The sequence below is a fragment of the Sebastes fasciatus genome, chromosome 18 (genome assembly GCF_043250625.1).
Source record: "Sebastes fasciatus isolate fSebFas1 chromosome 18, fSebFas1.pri, whole genome shotgun sequence".
In the NCBI taxonomy this organism is placed as follows: Eukaryota; Metazoa; Chordata; class Actinopteri; order Perciformes; family Sebastidae; genus Sebastes; species Sebastes fasciatus.
The window spans coordinates 26,996,242-27,017,278 of NC_133812.1; the positions used below are offsets into that span (position 1 = coordinate 26,996,242).

Consider the following 21,037-nt stretch of genomic DNA (forward strand, 5'->3'; position numbering starts at 1 on the left):
ATCTGAAGTGTCATAATGATCGGTGCATGTGGGCGTGGCCTATTTAGCATTATATGCTAAATTATGCCTTTGCTCAATTTGCTGTGAGCTGGAACGACCTAGAGACATGAAACTTGGTACCATAACTGCACATGATGTCATAATGCTTCACATAAAATATGATCCAAATTGGCCACATGGTGGCGCTATAACAATTTCAAGGCCAGTCCCCTCACACCATAATTCCCATTGATTTGAAATTTGACAGACATGTGCTGCTGAATGTGCTCTACAAAAAGCCTCTTGGACCAATAAGGTCTGCCACCAAGATTTTCAGCCATTTTTGAAATTTTTGAAAAACACATTTTTGACATCTCCTCCTAAACCGCAGGTCCGATTGCTGCTAAATGTTCTGTGGCTCATTATTGGACCAGGCTCATCATAAGTTGTATTAAGCTTGTTGATATCTTATTTTGTTTTCAAGATATTGACCAATGAACTTTAAGAGGGCGGGGCTTAGCAGGAAATAGCCGTAATTCATTGACCATTAGTCCAATCATCATAAATCTGGGTAGATAATATCTTCAGTACATGTTTGGTAATAGACGTATCAAAGCAGTTTCAGCTCAACCCATAGGTGGCGCCACGACTACCAAAAACGTGTATCTCAAAACTTGGTGGACAGAATTTCACCAAATTTGGTGCACATACTCTGGGGGCAAGTATTAAACAAGATCTTAAGTGTCATATTGATTGGTGCATGTGGGCATGGTCTATTTAGCATATTATGCTATATTATGCCTTTGCTCAATTTGCTATGAGCTGTTACGAGCTAGAGTCATGAAACTTGGTACCATAAATGGCCATGAGGTCCTTGTGCTTCACATAAAATATGATCTCAATTGGCCATATGGTGGCGCTATCAATGACAGCCAAAAAAGTGGAAATTTTAAAAGCTGGCTCCCTCACACTTAAAGTCCGATTGACTTGAAATTTGACACACTTGTCCAGCTGAATGTGTTCTACAAAATAGCCTCTGGACCGCTAAAGTCAGCCTTCTAGATTTTCTGCCATTTTAAATTTCATTTTAAAAGTACACAACTATTATCAGCTACATTGCTTTAAAAAGCACAAAACAACTTATACCACTTATTAAAACGAGTGCTCATTATATTGTGCTTTACAAGGCGGACATAAAAATAATAAAGGATAGAACTCAATGCCAGATACACGCACATTTCAACATATATTTACAAACAAATATAAATAAATCATCACATGATCTGGAAACTGAATTATATTTCATTTTATTTTTTTATTCTCAACTTAATAACAGAGTGATCTGTGAGAGGAGCTGCTGATATACAGCAGTCAGCGAAAAAGGTTAGAAACTAACCAGAAATCTATTTTTGACTTTGCTGCATTATTTGGTTTAACTTCCTGTAAATTCAGTGAAGGCTGCTGCAAACTGTCCGACTTGACCGCAGCTTTACGTCACCGCCCCCCTGCTGCTGCTGCGAGGTGCAGTTCATCTCCAACGAGCCTTATATGGAAAACACCTGGCTGTCACCTGATCAAAGAGCTGATTGGCTCTTAGTTTTGACAGCAAACACCACGTGTTGTAGAAAGTCACAACTTTCTGTGTAATTCTAAGATTTAAAGGGACTGTTTGTAAGAATCAGAAATTGCTTGTTAACAGCGACACCTGTGGCCGTTAAGTCAACGAGAGTCAGTGTCCTGTTGCTGGCGCTTGTGCTCGCTCTACAGAGACATGAATGAGCATCGCTCAAAACAGTGAGGCGACACACGTCAGCTAAAACCACAATATCACTCTATATTTCAGCTGCTTGGCCGTAATGTTAGCTGACCAGACGAAGGTCTCTCCATGAATCAATGCTGATCCTAGTGTTGGCTTTTCCTGCCTCAGCCTCCCAACCACGGCCGGAGGGAACAGGGGAGACACCGGAGTTTTGGTCGGACGCCATAACGTTTGTCTCTGCGGAGTCCCGTCACTTCACAAGACACGGGAAACCTCTGTTGGTCTGGAGGAGCTGCAGCAGTTATTTCTGCACAAACGTCCACTGTACATTCACTAGATATTCTCAGAGCTAAACTAACTCTTCTGCAGTGTGGAGTGTGCGCGCATGCACGTGAGAGTGGAGCGAAAGAGTGAGAACGAGCGCGGTGTGTGAGTGAAGGCAGGCAAAGCAGGCAGAGGAGCAGAGGAGCAGAGTACAGCAGAGACTCCGGTCCTGGAGACCAAAGTTACGGTCTCCGACCGCGGCCAACACTGTTTAACAGACGGGCTTCACTAGATAGAACTTTGTGGTTTTGGTGCTTCCGTGTAGTTTGTGTTGGAGTCTTGTCTGAACAGCGTGGCCACACGTGAGCGCGCATGAGACATCGACCCGCAATGATTTATACGTGTAAGAAGTTACAAACAGTCCCTTTAACTTTTATTAATGATACTATTAAAGTCAGAGAGAGACGGAGAGTCTGTCTGTCAGCAACAAACACGTTTTACATTATTTATCGTCATTTCCATTCAGTCACATCTGAGGCTGATAATTCCTGAATATCGGGTTTGATATGAGTTACATCATTTACATTTTCCCTGAAACATTCAGCCTAATAATTTGATCAGAAATGGACATCGCTTCACGTGACGCTTCAGACGAAACAACTTCTCATTTCTATTAAAACATGTGACTTCCTGTAAATTCAGTGAAGGCTGCTGCAAACTGCAAACCGCAGCTTTTAGTCACCGCCCTGCTGCTGCCACCTGATCTCATCTACTCTCCAGACGAGGCGAAGTTCATCTCCAACGAGCAGAGTTAAAGAGCAGTCGGATTCTCTGAACACCGAGGTTGTCTTTTCCGAAGTCCTCACGAATTCTCCTTCTCATCCTTCTTTGACTTCATGACCGCAGCTGACGAGGAAGAGATGAGCAGCTTCTTCTTCTTCTACCAGTGTTTCCTCGACACATGAAGGTGGAAAGTGTCTGTAAACTGACCTGAAGTGAGTTCAACAGGTGAGAATCCAACCAGAGGAATCTGGAAATGTTTGATCATCAGGATCACTTTGATCACATCCTGCTGTATCACCCTTTAACTGCTTCTCGATGCTGATTGGCTGTTTCAAAATATCTCTTTGAAATATTCTGTAGAATTTCTCTCTGATTTGAAGCACAATGATTTTAGAGAGATTTACATGTGATGTTGTTTGTGTTTCTGGAGTAGAATCAACAGCAGTTTGATTTTAATCTGAGTTCACATCAGTGAAACATGCAGGAAGTGTCTGATCTGGTCTGACAGCTTGGATCAACTTGACTGAGGTTTATTTTTAACTAGGAAAGCACAGTGCTATCTCCAGATGAGTGACATTTCTGATGTTTCTGTGTTGCATGACAGCGTGGTGAATGCTAAGCTAGCTGAGTAGCTAGCCGTCCGCCCAGCGGGTTGGTGGCCAACGGCAGCGCTGTAAAGATAAATTGAGGGCGTATAAATCTTTGGATGCCTATAGTTAACTATCCTTCAGTAAAGTCAGTCAGAAAGAGAGTCGTACAATATCGGTGAAGCGTTTCAGAGACGGAGAGAAAAGGTTGCTAATAGTTTAACCGCAGCCAACGGCTCACGGCTGCGGTTAGCAGAAGGCTAAATATCAGCAACATTTACTCGCTAGAGCCTCGAATCACAGTTTGTCATCTCTAATGTCTGTGATATCTGGATTCTGGCACCCAACAACACAGCAAGATGACATTTTGGATGTGTAACTTTAGCCCACTGCTAGTGTTAGCCTCCAGTCTTTCCTTTGTTTTGCCTCCAGCTAACACCGTGACGTAATCATGACGTTGACATAAAAAGGGTCTATACTTTCCTGTAAAATGCATGTAATAGACTGGAAATAAGTGAGTCACAACATGTTAGCCATTGTATTAATCTCCTGTTACCTCAGAAAACAGGCCTGTAATTAATCTCCACATGGATATTACACAATCAAGCAGGACTTGCACATTGTCTAATTTATAACTTTCCTTCAAGTAGCTGATTGTCAGTAAATATGTGCAGCGAACAGAAGACGTTTTTCATGCTGATTATTCTGTGCTTTCATTAAATGGTTATAAAAAAATATGAATTGTTGTGTCTTGGCAGAGAGGAAAGATGGAGACACCTAAAGAGGCCCTCTTGAGAACTTTGAAAGATTTAGGAGGCGAAGATTTTAGAGAATTCAAGTGGTACCTGCAGGACCCAGAAGGCTTCCCAGCAATCCCAAAGAGTGAACTGGAGACGGCTGAAAGAGTGGTCACAGTGGATCAGATGTTCCTGACCTACAGTATAAACACTATTAACGTGACAAAAATCGTTTTAGTGAAGATGAACCAGAATGATCTTGTGGAGAAATTATCAAAAAAACAATTCTCAGAACCTGCAGGTAAGTTATGGTATGAATTTACAAAAAGGATGTAACAAAGATCAAACTTGCATTTTACAAAGACTTCAACAACACTAGCTTTGTAGCTAGTATCTCCCTCAAGGTTAGACACATGTCTTGTGTTGCACCGTGGGTTACAGAACAAGCTACCAAACAAACATCCACCAGAGAAAAAAAAGATTTGAAAGTGTCTCAGAGAACGAAAAGCAGTAAAACAAAGGCAGACAATCCTGTTTCTGCTGCCTCTACTGGTTCAAATGTACACACACTGATAACAATATTAATTCCCTCTGTAATTTAGTCATACACCTTCTGGTTTCTTTGGAGACCAGGGAGGTCATGGATGCATGACTTTAATGCAAAACACATCAGTTGTTGTTAAGGATAATAATTAATTTTAGGGCACCTAGTTATCAAATGAGCTGAATAGATGCCATAAATACAGAAATGTGTATAGTTGTTAGAAAACGAGTTCATGACTTACATTCACTGTAACAACCCCTCATTGATTTCATCTTTGTTTTATTCATTCAGAGATTCTTGCTGAGTGCCAGCGAACACTGAAAAATAACTTAAAGAAGAAGTTCAAGTATGTGTATGAGAAAATCACAAAAGCAGGAAATTCTGAACTTCTGAATCAGATCTACACAGAGATCTACATCTCAATGGAAGAGACTGGAGAGGTCAACATGGAACATGAAGTCAGACAGATTGAAACAGCATCCAGGAAACCAGACAGACCAGAAACAACAATCAGATGTGAAGACATCTTTAAACTCTCACCTGGAAGTGATGAACCAATCAGAACAGTGATGACAAAGGGAGTGGCTGGCATCGGGAAAACAGTCTTAACACAGAAGTTCACTCTGGACTGGGCTGAAGACGAAGCCAACCAGGACATACAGTTCACCTTTCCATTCACTTTCAGAGAGCTGAATGTGCTGAAAGAGAAGAAGTACAGCTTGGTGAAACTTGTTCATCACTTCTTCACTGAAACCAAAGCAGCAGGAATCTGCAGGTTTGAAGAGTTCCAGGTTGTGTTCATCTTTGACGGTCTGGATGAGTGTCGACTTCCTCTGGACTTCCACAACAATGAGATCCTGACTGATGTTACAGAGTCCACCTCAGTGGATGTGCTGCTGACAAACCTCATCAAGGGGAAACTGCTTCCCTCTGCTCGCCTCTGGATAACCACACGACCCGCAGCAGCCAATCAGATCCCTCGTGAGTGGGTTGACATGGTGACAGAGGTCAGAGGGTTCACCGACCCACAGAAGGAGGAGTACTTCAGAAAGAGATTCAAAGATAAGGAGCAGACCAGAACAATCATCTCCCACATCAAGACATCACGAAGCCTCCACATCATGTGCCACATCCCGGTCTTCTGCTGGATCACTGCTACAGTTCTGGAGAAGGTGTTGAAGACCAGAGAGGGAGGAGAGCTGCCCAAGACCCTGACTGAGATGTACATCCACTTCCTGGTGGTTCAGTCCAAACAGAAGAATGTCAAGTATCATGGAAAATGTGAGAGAGATCCACACTGGAGTCCAGAGAGCAGGAAGATGATCGAGTCTCTGGGAAAACTGGCTTTTGAGCAGCTGCAGAAAGGCAACCTGATCTTCTATGAATCCGACCTGGAAGAGTGTGACATTGATATCAAAGCAGCCTCAATGTACTCAGGAGTGTTCACACAGATCTTTAAAGAGGAGAGTGGACTGTACCAGAACACGGTGTTCTGCTTCGTCCATCTGAGTGTTCAGGAGTTTCTGGCTGCTCTTCACGTCCATCTAAAATTCGTCAACTCTGGTGTCAATCTGATGGCAGAAGCAACACGGTGGTCTAAAGTATTTAGACGGCAACCTAAACTAAGACATCTCTACCAGAGTGCTGTGGACAAGGCCTTACAGAGTCGCAACGGACACCTGGACTTGTTCCTCCGCTTCCTCCTGGGTCTTTCACTAGAGACCAATCAGACTCTCCTACAAGGTCTGCTGACACAGACAGGAAGTAGCTCACAGATCAACCAGAAAGCTGTAAAGTACATCAAGAAGAAGATCAATGGGAATCTGTCACCAGAGAAAAGCATCAATCTGTTTCACTGTCTGAATGAACTGAATGATGATTCTCTAGTGGAGGAGATTCAACAGGCCCTGAGATCAGGACGTCTCTCTACGGATGAACTGTCTCCTGCTCAGTGGTCAGCTGTGGTCTTCATCTTACTGTCATCAGATAAAGATCTGGACGTGTTCGACCTGAAGAAATACTCTGCTTCAGAGGATGCTCTTCTGAGGCTGCTGCCAGTGGTCAAAGCCTCCAACAAAGCTCTGTAGGTGGATGAATAACTGGAAGAATCAATATCAAATAGGTGTAAAAAGCAAAAGATGTCAAGTAAAACATTTCCTTGTGTTTATTTTGTATTCCTCTTCAGGCTGAGTGGCTGTAACCTTTCAAAGAGAAGCTGTGAAGCTCTGTCTTCAGTTCTCAGCTCCCAGTCCTGTAGTCTGAGAGAGCTGGATCTGAGTAACAACGACCTGCAGGATTCAGGAGTGGAGCCACTTTCTGTTGGACTGAAGAGTCCACACTGTACACTGGAAACTCTCAGGTCAGGATACAGCTGTTTGTTATAAGTTAAGCATTTAAATGCTGCTTTACAGTCAGGTAAATGATGATGTAATATCTGTCGTAGTTATCATGTTAATGTGATATTCTACAACATTGTGGTCATGACCTTTTCCTTACTCCAGGCTGTCAGACTGTCAGGTCACAGAGGCAGGCTGTGCTTCTCTGGCCTCAGCTCTGTGGTCCGAATCCTCCCATCTGACAGAGCTGGACCTGAGTAACAACGACCTGCAGGATTCAGGAGTGGAGCCACTTTCTGTTGGCCTGCAGAGTCCACACTGTACACTGGTAACTCTCAGGTCAGGATACAGCTGTTTGTTATAAGTTAAGCATTTAAATGCTGCTTTACAGTCAGGTAAATGATGATGTAATATCTGTCGTAGTTATCATGTTAATGTGATATTCTACAACATTGTGGTCATGACCTTTTCCTTACTCCAGGCTGTCAGACTGTCGGGTCACAGAGGCAGGCTGTGCTTCTCTGGCCTCAGCTCTGTGGTCCGAATCCTCCCATCTGAGAGAGCTGGACCTGAGTAACAACGACCTGCAGGATTCAGGAGTGAAGCCGCTTTCTGTTGGCCTGCAGAGTCCACACTGTACACTGGTAACTCTCAGGTCAGGATACAGCTGTTTGTTATAAGTTAAGCATTTAAATGCTGCTTTACGGTCAGGTAAATGATGATGTAATATCTGTCGTAGTTATCATGTTAATGTGATATTCTACAACATTGTGGTCATGACCTTTTCCTAACTCCAGGCTGTCAGACTGTCGGGTCACAGAGGCAGGCTGTGCTTTTCTGGCCTCAGCTCTGTGGTCCGAATCCTCCCATCTGAGAGAGCTGGACCTGAGTAACAACGACCTGCAGGATTCAGGAGTGAAGCCGCTTTCCGTTGGACTGCAGAGTCCACACTGTACACTGGTAACTCTCAGGTCAGGATACAGCTGTTTGTTATAAGTTAAGCATTTAAATGCTGCTTTACAGTCAGGTAAATGATGATGTAATATCTGTTGTAGTTATCATGTTAATGTGATATTCTACAACATTGTGGTCATGACCTTTTCCTAATTCCAGGCTGTCAGACTGTCGGGTCACAGAGGCAGGCTGTGCTTCTCTGGCCTCAGCTCTGCGGTCCGAATCCTCCCATCTGAGAGAGCTGGACCTGAGTAACAATGACCTGCAGGATTCAGGAGTGAAGCCGCTGTGTGTTGGACTGAAGAGTCCACACTGTGCACTGGAAACTCTCAGGTCAGGATACAACTTTTTGTTGGACTGCAGGATCCACACTGTATACTGGAAACTCTCAGGTCAGGATTCAATAATTTAAAACCCAACGGACATAGGTTATTTTGGCCCAAAACAGCAGATTTTAGTTACTTACAGTTTGAACACTCAAGTTGGCGCTGGCAGGAAGTCCTGGTCAGCCTCATCTAAGCCTTATCGTTGAGGAACTAGTCCTGCTTAATTGTTGGTAGTTATTTAGGCGCTTTTTCTGAGGGATAGGGCTAGGCCTTAACAGGTTAAAATGCTGACCATTTCAATTCTGCTTTAGTTTGAAGTTTTCTTTTTTTCTTTCTGGCCACATGCCAAAATGTTGTGATGCACAGTACAGTATTTTTTTTTATTGCTGACTTTGTTCTTCAGTCCTTGAACACCAGGGTCTTCTTCGAGTATTGCAAACGATTGATGGGAAACTTCAAATAGATCATTAAGTGGGTAATCTGTTTGTGTTGATGACTAGTGCTTGACCATTTTGACAGGTTGTCAGGCTGTCTGATCACAAAGGACGGCTGTGCTTCTCTGGCCTCAGCGCTGAGCTCCAACCCCTCCCATCTGAGAGAGCTGGACCTGAGCTACAATCATCCAGGAGACTCAGGAGTGAAGCTGCTGTCTGATGGAGTGGAGGATCCACACTGGAGACTGGAGACTCTCAAGTACAACAAAAGATAACACACTGCTTCTCTGTTAAGCTGAGCATACACTGTACGATTTTAGACATGTTGTTGTGCTATTCCTACTGCCACTGTACGAGTAGATTGTTTGCGATGTAAAGCCAAAGCTCATGATTTATGTGCTCACACTGTATGGTCCGATCGTCAGCCACAACCTGAGTGCTCACACTGTACTGTCCGATCGTCAGCCACAACCTGAGTGCTCACACTGTACTGTCCGATCGTCAGCCACAACCTGAGTGCTCACATTGTACTGTCCGATCGTCAGCCACAACCTGAGTGCTCACATTGTACTGTCCCGTCGTCCCCTGAGGGCTGTTCTGGCAGTTGACAGTAGTTAATAAAGATTTGTTTGAAAGCTCCGAGGCAGGTAAAGTTTGTTTGCTAGCAGAGGTCTGTACGGGTCACGATGCTAACAAGGCAGAAACGTGCTTCCTTGATCATCTGTGCCATCCTATCTGCTGAAACATCTAAAAAATTAAGGCGCCGGCGTATATGGAGTCGCAGGTAGCTGCGAAGACGTGGACAGTATGGCTTGTCCAGAGAGAATTGGAGGTAAGCTACGTTTCACTATATCTATTGTACATTGTTATCTTGATAGCTACGCTCTGATTACTGTAAGAAAAGCAGAAAAAAGGCGCTGACGTTGGGGAATCGGCTCTTGGCTCTGCTTCAACCGTGTGAGAGCCTGCGGATGGCCGACCAAAATTTCTGACATGTCAGAAATTCATCCGACTGTCCGACAGCCAGTCAGGAGGAGTTAATCGGTCCTCAGTCCCCCCTGTGCCCTGCACGGCAAACGACATCCGACAAAGCTGAAATTTGGTCCGACAATAAAATTAATTGTGCGGCTCAAAATTTGGGCCAGAAACAGGCTAAAATCGTACAGTGTATGCCCAGCTTTAGACAAACTGTGTCATGTTAGATGGAAAATCACTTGAGCGAAATGTTCCTGTCTTTATAATCAAAGAGAATATGCAGCCTGTTCTTATTCCCAGGGTGTGTTTATTTACAATTACGTGTTTACTGCGAGCGAAAAGTGATGCTGAGGGGTCTGACAAAGCATCAGTATGTGACGAGTTGGGATGAGAACGTGTTGGAATATTTCAATACAGTCTCACGACAGTTCGTTAAATAGTCATGAAATTTAATCTATTTGATTCATTATAGAAAAATTTCCCATAACTCCGGAAGTGGCGTAACTTATGTACGGAAGTTACATGACAAAAACTACTCCGTTAGCTTTAGGAAGTGCTGTAACTTAAGTACAAGTAGGAAGTTACGTGACAAATAAATCAACGTTGACTTCTGGTTTCACACGGGACATGATGAACAGCGGTCTCCTGGTGAAAGTCTGGTGGTTTTTGACCCACCCATCCAACCCGACCTCTTACCTACGTGGCATTCACCGCTCTTTATACTTCCTGGTTCACAATTACGTGGATTACATACGAGTTGATTTCATTCTGACCATCACAAAAAAAAATTAAATTCGTGTCTATGTACACGAATCAATACATTAAATTTCATGAGTATTTCACGAGCTGCTGTGTGACTGGGCTGGATGTGCAGGTCTGACTGTGTTTGTTCTTCCAGGGTGGACCATGATGGACAGCAGTGGTTAAAACCTGGTCTGAGGAAGTGTAAGTCAGTTAATACCATTTTGTGATATTTCTTCATTTAAACCCTACAGACAATAGTCAATAATAATAATAACAATAATAATAATAGGGCTGTCAAAGTTAACGCAATAATAACGCCTTAAGGCAAATTTGTTTTAACGCCACTAATTTCTTAAAAGCTAGAGTGAAGATACTGGTATCATATGAAACTAATAAACCTGATGAATCCATTGGTACCAGCCATGTCGTACTAGCTTGTAGTGAAGGAGATCAAATAACCCTCGAAAATTACACTAAATTTTGACGAGGAAAAACTATAATGTCCATTTTCAAAGGGGTCCCTTGACCTCTGACCTCCAGATATGTGAATGTAAATGGGTTCTATGGGTACCCACGAGTCTCCCCTTTACAGACATGCCCACTTTATGATAATCACATGCAGTTTGGGGCAAGTCATAGTCAAGTCAGCACACTGACACACTGACAGCTGTTGTTGCCTGTTGGGCTGCAGTTTGCCATGTTATGATTGGAGCATATTGTTTTATGCTAAATGCAGTACCTGTGAGGGTTTCTGGATCAATATCCGTCATTGTTTTGTGTTGTTAATTGATTTTGCAATAATAAATATATACATACATTTGCATAAAGCAGCATATTTGTCCACTCCCGTGTTGATAAGAGTATTAAATACTTGACTAATCTCCCTTTAAGGTACATTTTGAACAGATAAAACATGTGTGATTAACCGTGATTAATCATGATTAACTATTTTCAACTACTGACAGTCCTAAACAATAATAATAATAATAATTGTATTTATATTGCACTCTTCAAGCTTAAGCACAAAGTGCTTACCAAGTTTTGAAATTTTTTTTTTTTATAATCTTCATAGGCTATACAATATGTGGTAACACTGCATTTTACAGGTCCGCAAATTTCATGTTAATTAGGTGATAATTAGCAAGTAACCTATTTGAAATTTCTTTGGAATTACTGCCAAATTACCCCAATATTTACCTCAACATGTATCGAATTTTACTTTATTATAAACATTATTTAATTATTATATTCCCAATAGCTGGTAATTTATTTAATACATTTCCAGGAAAAGAATACAAAGTTAATTGATGTGCTTTATTTCCATGTCTGCTGATAAATAGATAATAATTAGCAAATAACTTAATTAAAATGTCTTAAAAACCTCCCTGAATCATGACATCAGCTACCAGGTTACATCTGTGTAGACAATAAGTCACAATGGTGAGATTTGTGTCTGATCAGAAGTGTCTTCTATTAGTTTTCCACCTCCGATGAAGAGCAGCGCACAGCCGCTTCTCAAGCCTGAAGGCCCTATTTTAACCATCATATGCTATTTTAGCATATAATTATTAAATAATGTTTATAATAAAGTCATTTTAGATCAATTTTGAGGTAAATATTGGGGTAATTTCAAACAGGTTACTTTATTAATTATCACCTAATTACTATGAAATTTGCAGACCTGTAAAATGAAGTGTTACCAATATTTTTATAGTGTTTAAATAACAATCTATAACTTCATAGAAATTATTAGCATATTAGAAAATAAACAAAACTGCTGCCTTATTGTCTCATTTTGTCTTTTAGATTTCATTGAACTCAAACTGGACGGCGACACAACAAAGGGATACCTTCGCGAAAACCACCAGATTGTAAATGGTAAATGGACTTGCATTGATATAGCGCTTTTCTTGTCTTCTGACTACTCAAAGCTCTTTACACTACATGTCAGCATTCACCCATTCACACACACATTCATACACTGATGGCAGAGGCTGCTAAGGCGGCAACTTTTCCCATCAGGATCTAATCTAAATACTCATTCACACACAGATGGCTATGCCTTTGGGAGCAAGATGGTGCCACTGGACAGAAAGATGCTGCCCAATCATGGTAAGGAATCTGACTACTGGGCTCAGTTGCTGTGTAGAGATGGTCTGACTGGTCGCTGTTACTGGGAGGTGGAGTGGAGAGGAGCGGTTTATGTAGCAGTGACTTACAGAGGAGGCCACTCCAGAGGAGGTGTTTACAGCTGGTATGGAAGGAATGATGAGTCCTGGAGTCTGGACTGTTCAGAGCTTCGTTTCTCTGTTTGGCACAATGATAGAGAAACACACATCCCCTCCTCTTCCTCTTCCTCCTCTGGTAGAGTAGCAGTGTATGTGGACTATCCTGCTGGCACTCTGTCCTTCTACAGAGTCTCCTCTGACACACTGATCCACCTCCACACCTTCAACACCATGTTCACTGAACCTCTTTATCCTGCGTTTGCAGTAGCTCTTCTTTCTGGAGACATAACACGTTCTTCAGTGTCTCTGTGTTCTCTGTAGGAGCCCTGATGAAAAAGAAGTTTATTCAAGTATACTAGTAGTATACTTCTGTTATACATAAAATAAGAAAGTATGCTTTTAGTTTACTTTTTATGTACTTATCAGAGATACACTTAACAAAATTATTCTTAAGTATCCTCAGCTTATACCGACAAGTATTGAAAAAAGTCCAAGTATACTTGGCTTATACTGAAAAGTATACAGAAAAGTATACGTACATTTGGCTAAGTAGCGGGGCAGTTAAGCATAACAACTGTGCGTTTTGTGATAAAAGCAACAAATTTGTCACAGACGTAGGTTTATATGTTATGAAAAGATATAGATAACGGGACGCTGCAAATTTGGCCCCTGAGGGCCGTGGCAGCCATTTTATTTTTTCGATTGTCATTCTATCACGAAGTCAAGGGGGTGAAGTTTAACCCTGAAGTGACCATGCTCCTTTTATTTGGTTTTCAATTTTTTCTTTAAAAATTACCTTTAAAAACATCTGATCTAATCAGCTTGAACACTCCTTGGAAATCATCAAGACTCATAAATCAGTTTTTTACTACATTTTGTTCCAAATTAGTTTTAACGCCACTAATTTCTTTAACGCAGGAAGTTGTAGCGGGCTCACTTTTAGAGCTAGTGTTATGATTTGAGTGTATTTTTTATGCTAAGTACAGTACCTGTGAGGGTTTCTGGACAATATCTGTTGTGTTTTGTGTTGTTAATTGATTTACAATAATAAATATATACAGACGTAGGCAAAATCGTTGGTAACCTTCCGTTAAAGAAAGAAAAACCCACAATGGTCACTGAAATAACTTGAAACTGACACAAGTAATAATAAATAAAAATTCACTGAAAATGAACTAATGAAAATCAGATATTGTTTTTGAATTATGGTTCAGCAGAATCATTTAAAAAAAAAAAACTAATGAAACTGGCCTGGACAAAAATGATGGTACCCTTAACTTAATATTTAGTTGCACAACCTTTTGAGGCAATCACTGCAAACAAGTGATTTCTGTAACTCTCAATGAGACTTCTGCACCTGTCAACAGGTATTTTGGCCCACTCCTCGTGAGCAAACTGCTCCAGCTGTCTCAGGTTTGAAGGGTGCCTTCTCCAGACAGCATGTTTCAGCTCCTTCCACAGATGTTCAATAGGATTTAGATCAGGGCTCATAGAAGGCCACTTCAGAATAGTCCAATGTTTTGTTCTTAGCCATTCTTGGGTGTTTTTAGCTGTGTTTTGGGTCATTATCCTGTTGGAGGACCCATGACCTGCAACTGAGACCAAGCTTTCTGACACTGGGCAGCACATTTTGCTCCAGAATGCCTTGATAGTCTTGAGATTTCATTGCACCCTGCACAGATTCAAGACACCCTGTGCCAGATGCAACAAAGCAGCCCCATAACATAACCGAGCCTCCTCCATGTTTCACATTAGGTACAGTGTTTTTTTCTTTGGATGCTTCATCTCTTCGTCTGTGAACATAGAGCTGATGTGACTTGCCAAAAAGCTCCAGTTTTGTCTCATCTGTCCAAAGGACATTCTCCCAGAAGCTTTGTGGCTTGTCAATATGCATTTTGGCAAATTCCAGTCTCGCTTTTTTATGATTTGGTGTCCTCCTGGGTCGTCTTCCATTAAGTCCACTTTGGCTCAAACAGTGACGGATGGTGCGATCGGACACTGATGCACCTTGACCTTGGAGTTCACCTCTAATCTCTTTGGAAGTTGTTCTGGGCTCTTTGGTTACCATTCGTATTATCCGTCTCTTCAATATGTCATCAATTTTCCTCTTGCGGCCACGTCCAGGGAGGTAGGCTACAGTCCCATGGACCTTAAACTTCTGAATAATATGTGCAGCTGTAGTCACAGGAACATCAAGCTGCTTGGAGATGGTCTTATAGCCTTTACCTTTAACATGAAGGTCTATAATGTTCTTTCTGATCTCCTGAGACAACTCTCTCCTTAGCTTTCTGTGGTACATGTTCAGTGTGGTACACACCATGATGCCAAACAGCACAGTGACTACTTTTCACCCTTTAAATAGGCAGACTGACTGATTACAAGTTTGAAGATACCTGTGATGCTATTTACAGGACACACCTTAGTTTAATATGTCCCTATGGTCAAATTATTTACAATCTTTTCTAGGGCTACCATCATTTTTGTCCTGGCCAGTTTCATCAGTTTGTTTTTTTAAATGATTCTGCTGAACCATAATTCAAAAGCAACAGCTGATTTTCATTAGTTCATTTTCAGTAAATTTTTATTTATTATTACTTTTGTCAGTTTCAAGTTATTTCAGTGACCATTGTGGGTTTTTCTCTCTTTAACGGAATGGTACCAACAACTTTGCCTACGTCTGTACATACATTTGCATAAAGCAGCATATTTGCTCACTCCCATGTTGATAAGAGTATTAAATACTTGACAAATCTCCCTTTAAGGTTAATTTTGAACAGATAAAAATGTGTGATTAACCACGATTAATCATGATTAACTATGTTGATCTACTGACAGTCCTAAACAATAATAATAATAATAATAATTGTATTTATATTGCACTCTTCAAGCTTAAGCAAAAGGTGCTTACCAAGTTAAAAAACATTTTTTTTACAATCTTCATAGGCTATACAATATTTGGTAACACTTCATTTTACAGGTCCGCAAATTTCATGGTAATTAGGTGATAATTAGCAAGTAACCTATTTGAAATTTCTTTGGAATTACTGACAAATTACCCCAATATTTACCTCAAAATGTATAGAATTTTACTTTATTATAAACATTATTTAATAATTATTTTCCTCTATTTTCCAATAGCTGGTAATTTATTTAATACATTTCCAGGAAAAGAATACAGATTTAATTGATGTGCTTTATTTCCATGTCTGCTGATAAAAAGAAGATAATTAGCAAATAACTTCATTGAAATGTCTTAAAAACCTCCCTGAATCATGACATCAGCTACCAGGTTACATCTGTGTAGACAATAAGTCACAATGGTGAGATTTGTGTCTGATCAGAAGTGTCTTCTATTAGTTTTCCACCTCCGATGAAGAGCAGCGCACAGCCGCTTCTCAAGCCTAAAGGCCCTATTTTAACCATTATATGCTATTATAGCATATATTATTAAATAATGTTTAAAATAAAGTAATTTTAGATATATTTTGAGGTAAATATTGGGGTAATTTGGCAGTAATTCCAAAGAAATTTCAAAGAGGTTACTTTTTAATTAGCATCTAATTACTATGAAATTTGTGGACCTGTAAAATGAAGTGTTACCAAATATTTTTAAAGTGTTTAAATAACAATCTATAACTTCATAGAAATTATTAACATACAAATAAATAAACAAAACCCAACAGTTGTATCAGCTGATAAACTGCTGCCTTATTGTCTCTTTTTGTCTTTCAGATTTCTTTAAACGCACACTGGACCGCGTCACAAAGACATGCCTCGAACTGTCTGACGACAACAAGACGATGACACTGGAGAGAAGGATGCTGCATAGTGATTTTAAGGACTTTGACTATTGGGCTCAGCTGCTGTGTAGAGATGGTCTGACTGGTCGCTGTTACTGGGAGGTGGAGTGGAGAGGAGGGGTTAATGTAGCAGTGACTTACAGAGGAGGCCACTCCAGAGGAGGTGTTTACGGCTGGTATGGAAGGAATGATGAGTCCTGGAGTCTGAGCTGTTCAGGGCTTCATTACTCTGTTTGGCACAATAATAGAGAAACACGCATCCCCTCCTCTTCCTCCTCTGGTAGAGTAGCAGTGTATGTTGACTATCCTGCTGGCACTCTGTCCTTCTACAGAGTCTCCTCTGACACACTGATCCACCTCCACACCTTCAACACCACGTTCACTGAACCTCTTTATCCTGGGTTTGCAGTAGGTGGTCTTCCTGGAGACATAACATGTTCTTCAGTGTCTCTGTGTTCTCTGTAGGAGCCCTGATGAAAAAGAAGTTTATTCAAGTGTGCTAGTAGTATACTTCTGTTAAGACTGGCCAACACTAAAAGATTTTTCAAATCTTAACAGATTTTGAAAATGTGAGAGAACCCACACATAACGACATGTTCTGTTAAATTTAACAGTTTTGTTCCTGTAGTGTGTGGAGAGCAACGATTTGACCAAAACAGCCACCACACAATAACAGATTCATACGATAACGTTTCCTGTCCGTGACAGAGTTAGCATGCAGCTTTAGCCGTGATGTCTAGCTCTGCTTTTCCTGCAACGTGTGAAACCCAAAGTGTTTCCGTACTTTACTGGATGTGTAGTGTTTACCACTTTGGATTTAACATGTGAGGGTGCAGGTCGTTTCCACGTGGACGCTCCGCTGTTTTCTACTTTGTCGTTTTGGCTCGCTGCGGTTTCATCATGTGCACTATCACACACAAACAACTTCAATTGATAATATTACTATATCTGGGTGTTTCTGCAATTTTACAAAACAATATGAATTTTGTATGTAATACATGAACAGGTACACAAAGTTACATGTAGTCGTTAAGATTTTAATCTGTAACATGTTTATTCTTTATGGTCTTCATCACTAAATGTCCTTACTGCAGCATTACAATAATGTTCATTTTTATACATTTTGCTTTTTTGAAATTTCTATATTTTTAAGACATTTAAATTCATTTTCATCAAGCTTTGTGCATCATTGTAAATATTGATATAGTAAAAAAATTTTAACATGAGCCTACCATTTTTGTACATCTAAGATAAATGTACTGCAAGTTATTTTTCAATGTTACTGATCTGTATTGTGGTGGAGGAGACGTTCCACGTACCTAGAGCCAGTCTGCGATGCCGGGGGTCAGCACGCCGAAGTCCCCGCCTTTGCCTGCCGCTTGGCTCACATTGCACCTGACCCCAATGTCTATCCCTGCGGGTGGTTAAGATTATTCTTGAACATTGAAATAAAAAATGGTTCATGGACCTTGTCTGACTCTGGTGACTGTTTTTAAATGGTGTATTTACTGTCTTCTATTTATAACAGACCGTTGCTATGTATAACAGACCGTTGCTATGTATAATAAACCGTTGCTAAGTACAGTATAACAGACCACTGCTACGTATAACAGACCGTTGCTATGTATAGCAGACCGTTGCTACGTATAACAGACCGTTCCTACGGTTGCCTTGTTTAACAGACCGTTGCTATGTATAATAAACTGTTGCTAAGTACAGTATAACAGCCGTTGCTATGTATAACAGACCGTTGCTATGTATAGCAGACCGTTGCTATGTATAACAGACCGTTGCTATGTATCACAGACCGTTGCTACGTATAACAGACTGTTGCTATGTAGAACAGACAGTTGCTATGTAGAACAGACAGTTGCTATGTAGAACAGACCGTTGCTATGTATAACAGACCGTTCCTACGGTTGCTATGTATAACAGACCACTGCTATGTATAATAAACTGTTGCTAAGTACAGTATAACAGCCGTTGCTATGTATAACAGACAGTTGCTATGTATCACAGACCGTTGCTATGTAGAACAGACTGTTGCTATGTAGAACAGACCGTTGCTACGTATAACAGACCGTTGTTACGTATAACTGAACGTTGCTACGTATAACAGACTGTTGCTATGTAGAACAGACAGTTGCTATGTGTAACAGACCATTGCTACGTATAACAGACTGTTGCTATGTATAACTGAACGTTGCTACGTATAACAGACTGTTGCTATGTAGAACAGACAGTTGCTATGTGTAACAGACCATTGCTACGTATAACAGACTGTTGCTATGTATAACAGACCGTTAGTATGTATAACAGACAGTTGCTATGTATAACAGACCGTTGCTATGGGCACAATTCTGATGTTGGACTTTGGTGGACCGTTTTTGTGTCAAATTATTGATTTCTTAAGTAAGTAGCCGTGTAATAAGCAGGATAATGTACAGATAAGTATTACAGTTAAAGTACTGTCATAGCCCGGCTCCTAGGCCATGACAAATACGGGAAAGGACGCAGTGATTGATTGTAAATTAAAGATATTTATTACAAATAAATTAAGGATATACAGAAATAACTACAAATGTGGAGCGTGTCAGTCAGTAACATCAGTAATGTAGATGTGGATGTGTGAGTATGATGAAGTGTGATGTGTTGTGAGTGAAAACTAAAGAAAAGTCAAACAAAGGCAGCCCGGCAGGTTCTGACAGGGATGAGTCCAGGTGAAGGAAAAGAGGCAAGAGCAGCGCTTGATTGGGGCTTTTATACTCAGGACGCGCCAGCATCAGGTGCTCTGCATCAGGCATCCTCTCCCGTGATACCTTCAAGGACACAGGGAAAGAATGAATGGCCAAATCCACACTGGCATCTCAGTAGTGAGGCAGGGGCCGTCACTGTACACAAGTATTATCAGCTTCACGTAGTTAAAGTCATTAAAAGCATATCTTAAACAATATTACTAAGATGATTATTAAAAGATGCTCTACTATTACTGTAGTATTACTATCTACTATCACTGTAGTATTACTATCTACTATTACTGCAGTATAACTAACTACTATTACTGTAGTATTACTATCTACTATTACTGTAGTATTACTATCTACTATCACTGTAGTATTACTGTAGTATTACTATCTACTATCACTGTAGTATTACTATCTACTATTACTGCAGTATAACTAACTACTATTACTGTAGTATTACTGTAGTATTACTATCTACTATTACTGTAGTATTACTATCTACTATTACTGTAGTATTACTATCTACTATCACTGTAGTATTACTATCTACTATTACTGCAGTATAACTATCTACTATTACTGCAGTATAACTAACTACTATTACTGTAGTATTACTGTAGTATTACTATCTACTATCACTGTAGTATTACTATCTACTATTACTGCAGTATAACTAACTACTATTACTGTAGTATTACTGTAGTATTACTATCTACTATCACTGTAGTATTACTATCTACTATCACTGTAGTATAACTAACTACTATCACTGTAGTATTACTATCTACTATCACTGTAGTATTACTATCTACTATTACTGCAGTATAACTAACTACTATTACTGTAGTATTACTATCTACTATTACTGTAGTATTACTATCTACTATTACTGTAGTATTACTATCTACTATTACTGTAGTATTACTATCTACTATCACTGTAGTATTACTAACTACTATTACAGTTAATGGCCAGGTGTGTTTGAGCCGTTGGCCCCGCCCCCACACCTCCAGGCAGGTGTCAAAGATGTTCTATGTTTGAGACGATGTAGCACTCCACCGTTGAAAATAAACAACTGTTAGGAGCTGAAACGATAATCAATTAGTCGATCAACAGGAAAACTACAAGCACTGGTGGAGTATACATTTACTCAAATACTGTGCTGTAAAGTACAAGTTCAAGGTACTTGTACTTTACTTAGTAGGCTAACTCCATTTTATGCTAATTATACTTCTACTCCACTATCTATGATGATCTCATACAATAAGATGCTGTAGATTACACAACAATACTTACGAGATGATACACACTTTTACTTCAGTCAGGTTTTGAATGCAGGACTTTTACTTGTAGTGGAGTATTTTCACAGCAGGGCCGGTTTAAGACAGAGGTCATATAGGTGGTCGCCTAGGGCGCCACCTTCTGGGGGGCGCTGGTAAAAAAATTAAATAATAATAGTAATAATATCATTTTAAAAAATGCTGGTGGGCGCCCTTCCTAATTTTCTGCATTGAGGTAAAAAATTAATAAAGAAAGAAAGAAAGACAGAAAGAAATACACTTTTCATAAAAGTGTAAATTGTAGTGAAACTGACTAAACACTTTTAAGCCAACAATATCAGGGACCACTTGTCTATTTATATTATAATTACGGCTGTCAATTAATTAAAATATTTAATCACGATTAATCACACCTTTTTTTATCTGTTCAAAATGAACCTTAAAGGGAGATTTGTCAAGTATTTAATACTCTTATCAACATGGGAGTGGACAAATATGCTGCTTTATGCAAACATATGTATATATCTATTATTGTAAATCAATTAACACAAAACAATGACAGA

At 40.2% G+C, this 21,037-nt stretch overlaps 1 protein-coding gene across 1 annotated transcript; it reads left to right on the plus strand.

Annotated features, from left to right (window-relative positions):
- The first annotated feature begins 2,588 nt into the window (after positions 1-2,588).
- Positions 2,589-17,917, plus strand: LOC141756522 (NACHT, LRR and PYD domains-containing protein 3-like). The gene is made up of 13 exons (XM_074616332.1): positions 2,589-3,010; positions 4,131-4,410; positions 4,945-6,736; positions 6,839-7,012; positions 7,155-7,328; positions 7,471-7,644; positions 7,787-7,960; positions 8,103-8,276; positions 8,789-8,962; positions 10,577-10,623; positions 12,229-12,300; positions 12,475-12,534; positions 16,383-17,917. Exons 2-13 carry the CDS (start codon positions 4,140-4,142, stop codon positions 16,913-16,915), a joined length of 3,819 nt encoding a protein of 1,272 aa, XP_074472433.1. The 5' UTR covers positions 2,589-3,010; positions 4,131-4,139; the 3' UTR covers positions 16,916-17,917.
- Positions 17,918-21,037: the final 3,120 nt, after the last annotated feature.

Bases quoted from the DNA above. Each gene is read 5' to 3' on its own strand.
- LOC141756522 (XM_074616332.1), top strand. From the start codon at position 4,140: ATGGAGACACCTAAAGAGGCCCTCTTGAGAACTTTGAAAGATTTAGGA. The intron at 4,411-4,944 runs GTAAGTTATGGT...TTATTCATTCAG, and splicing joins ACAATTCTCAGAACCTGCAG to AGATTCTTGCTGAGTGCCAG. The intron at 10,624-12,228 runs GTAAGTCAGTTA...TTTGTCTTTTAG, and splicing joins AAAACCTGGTCTGAGGAAGT to ATTTCATTGAACTCAAACTG.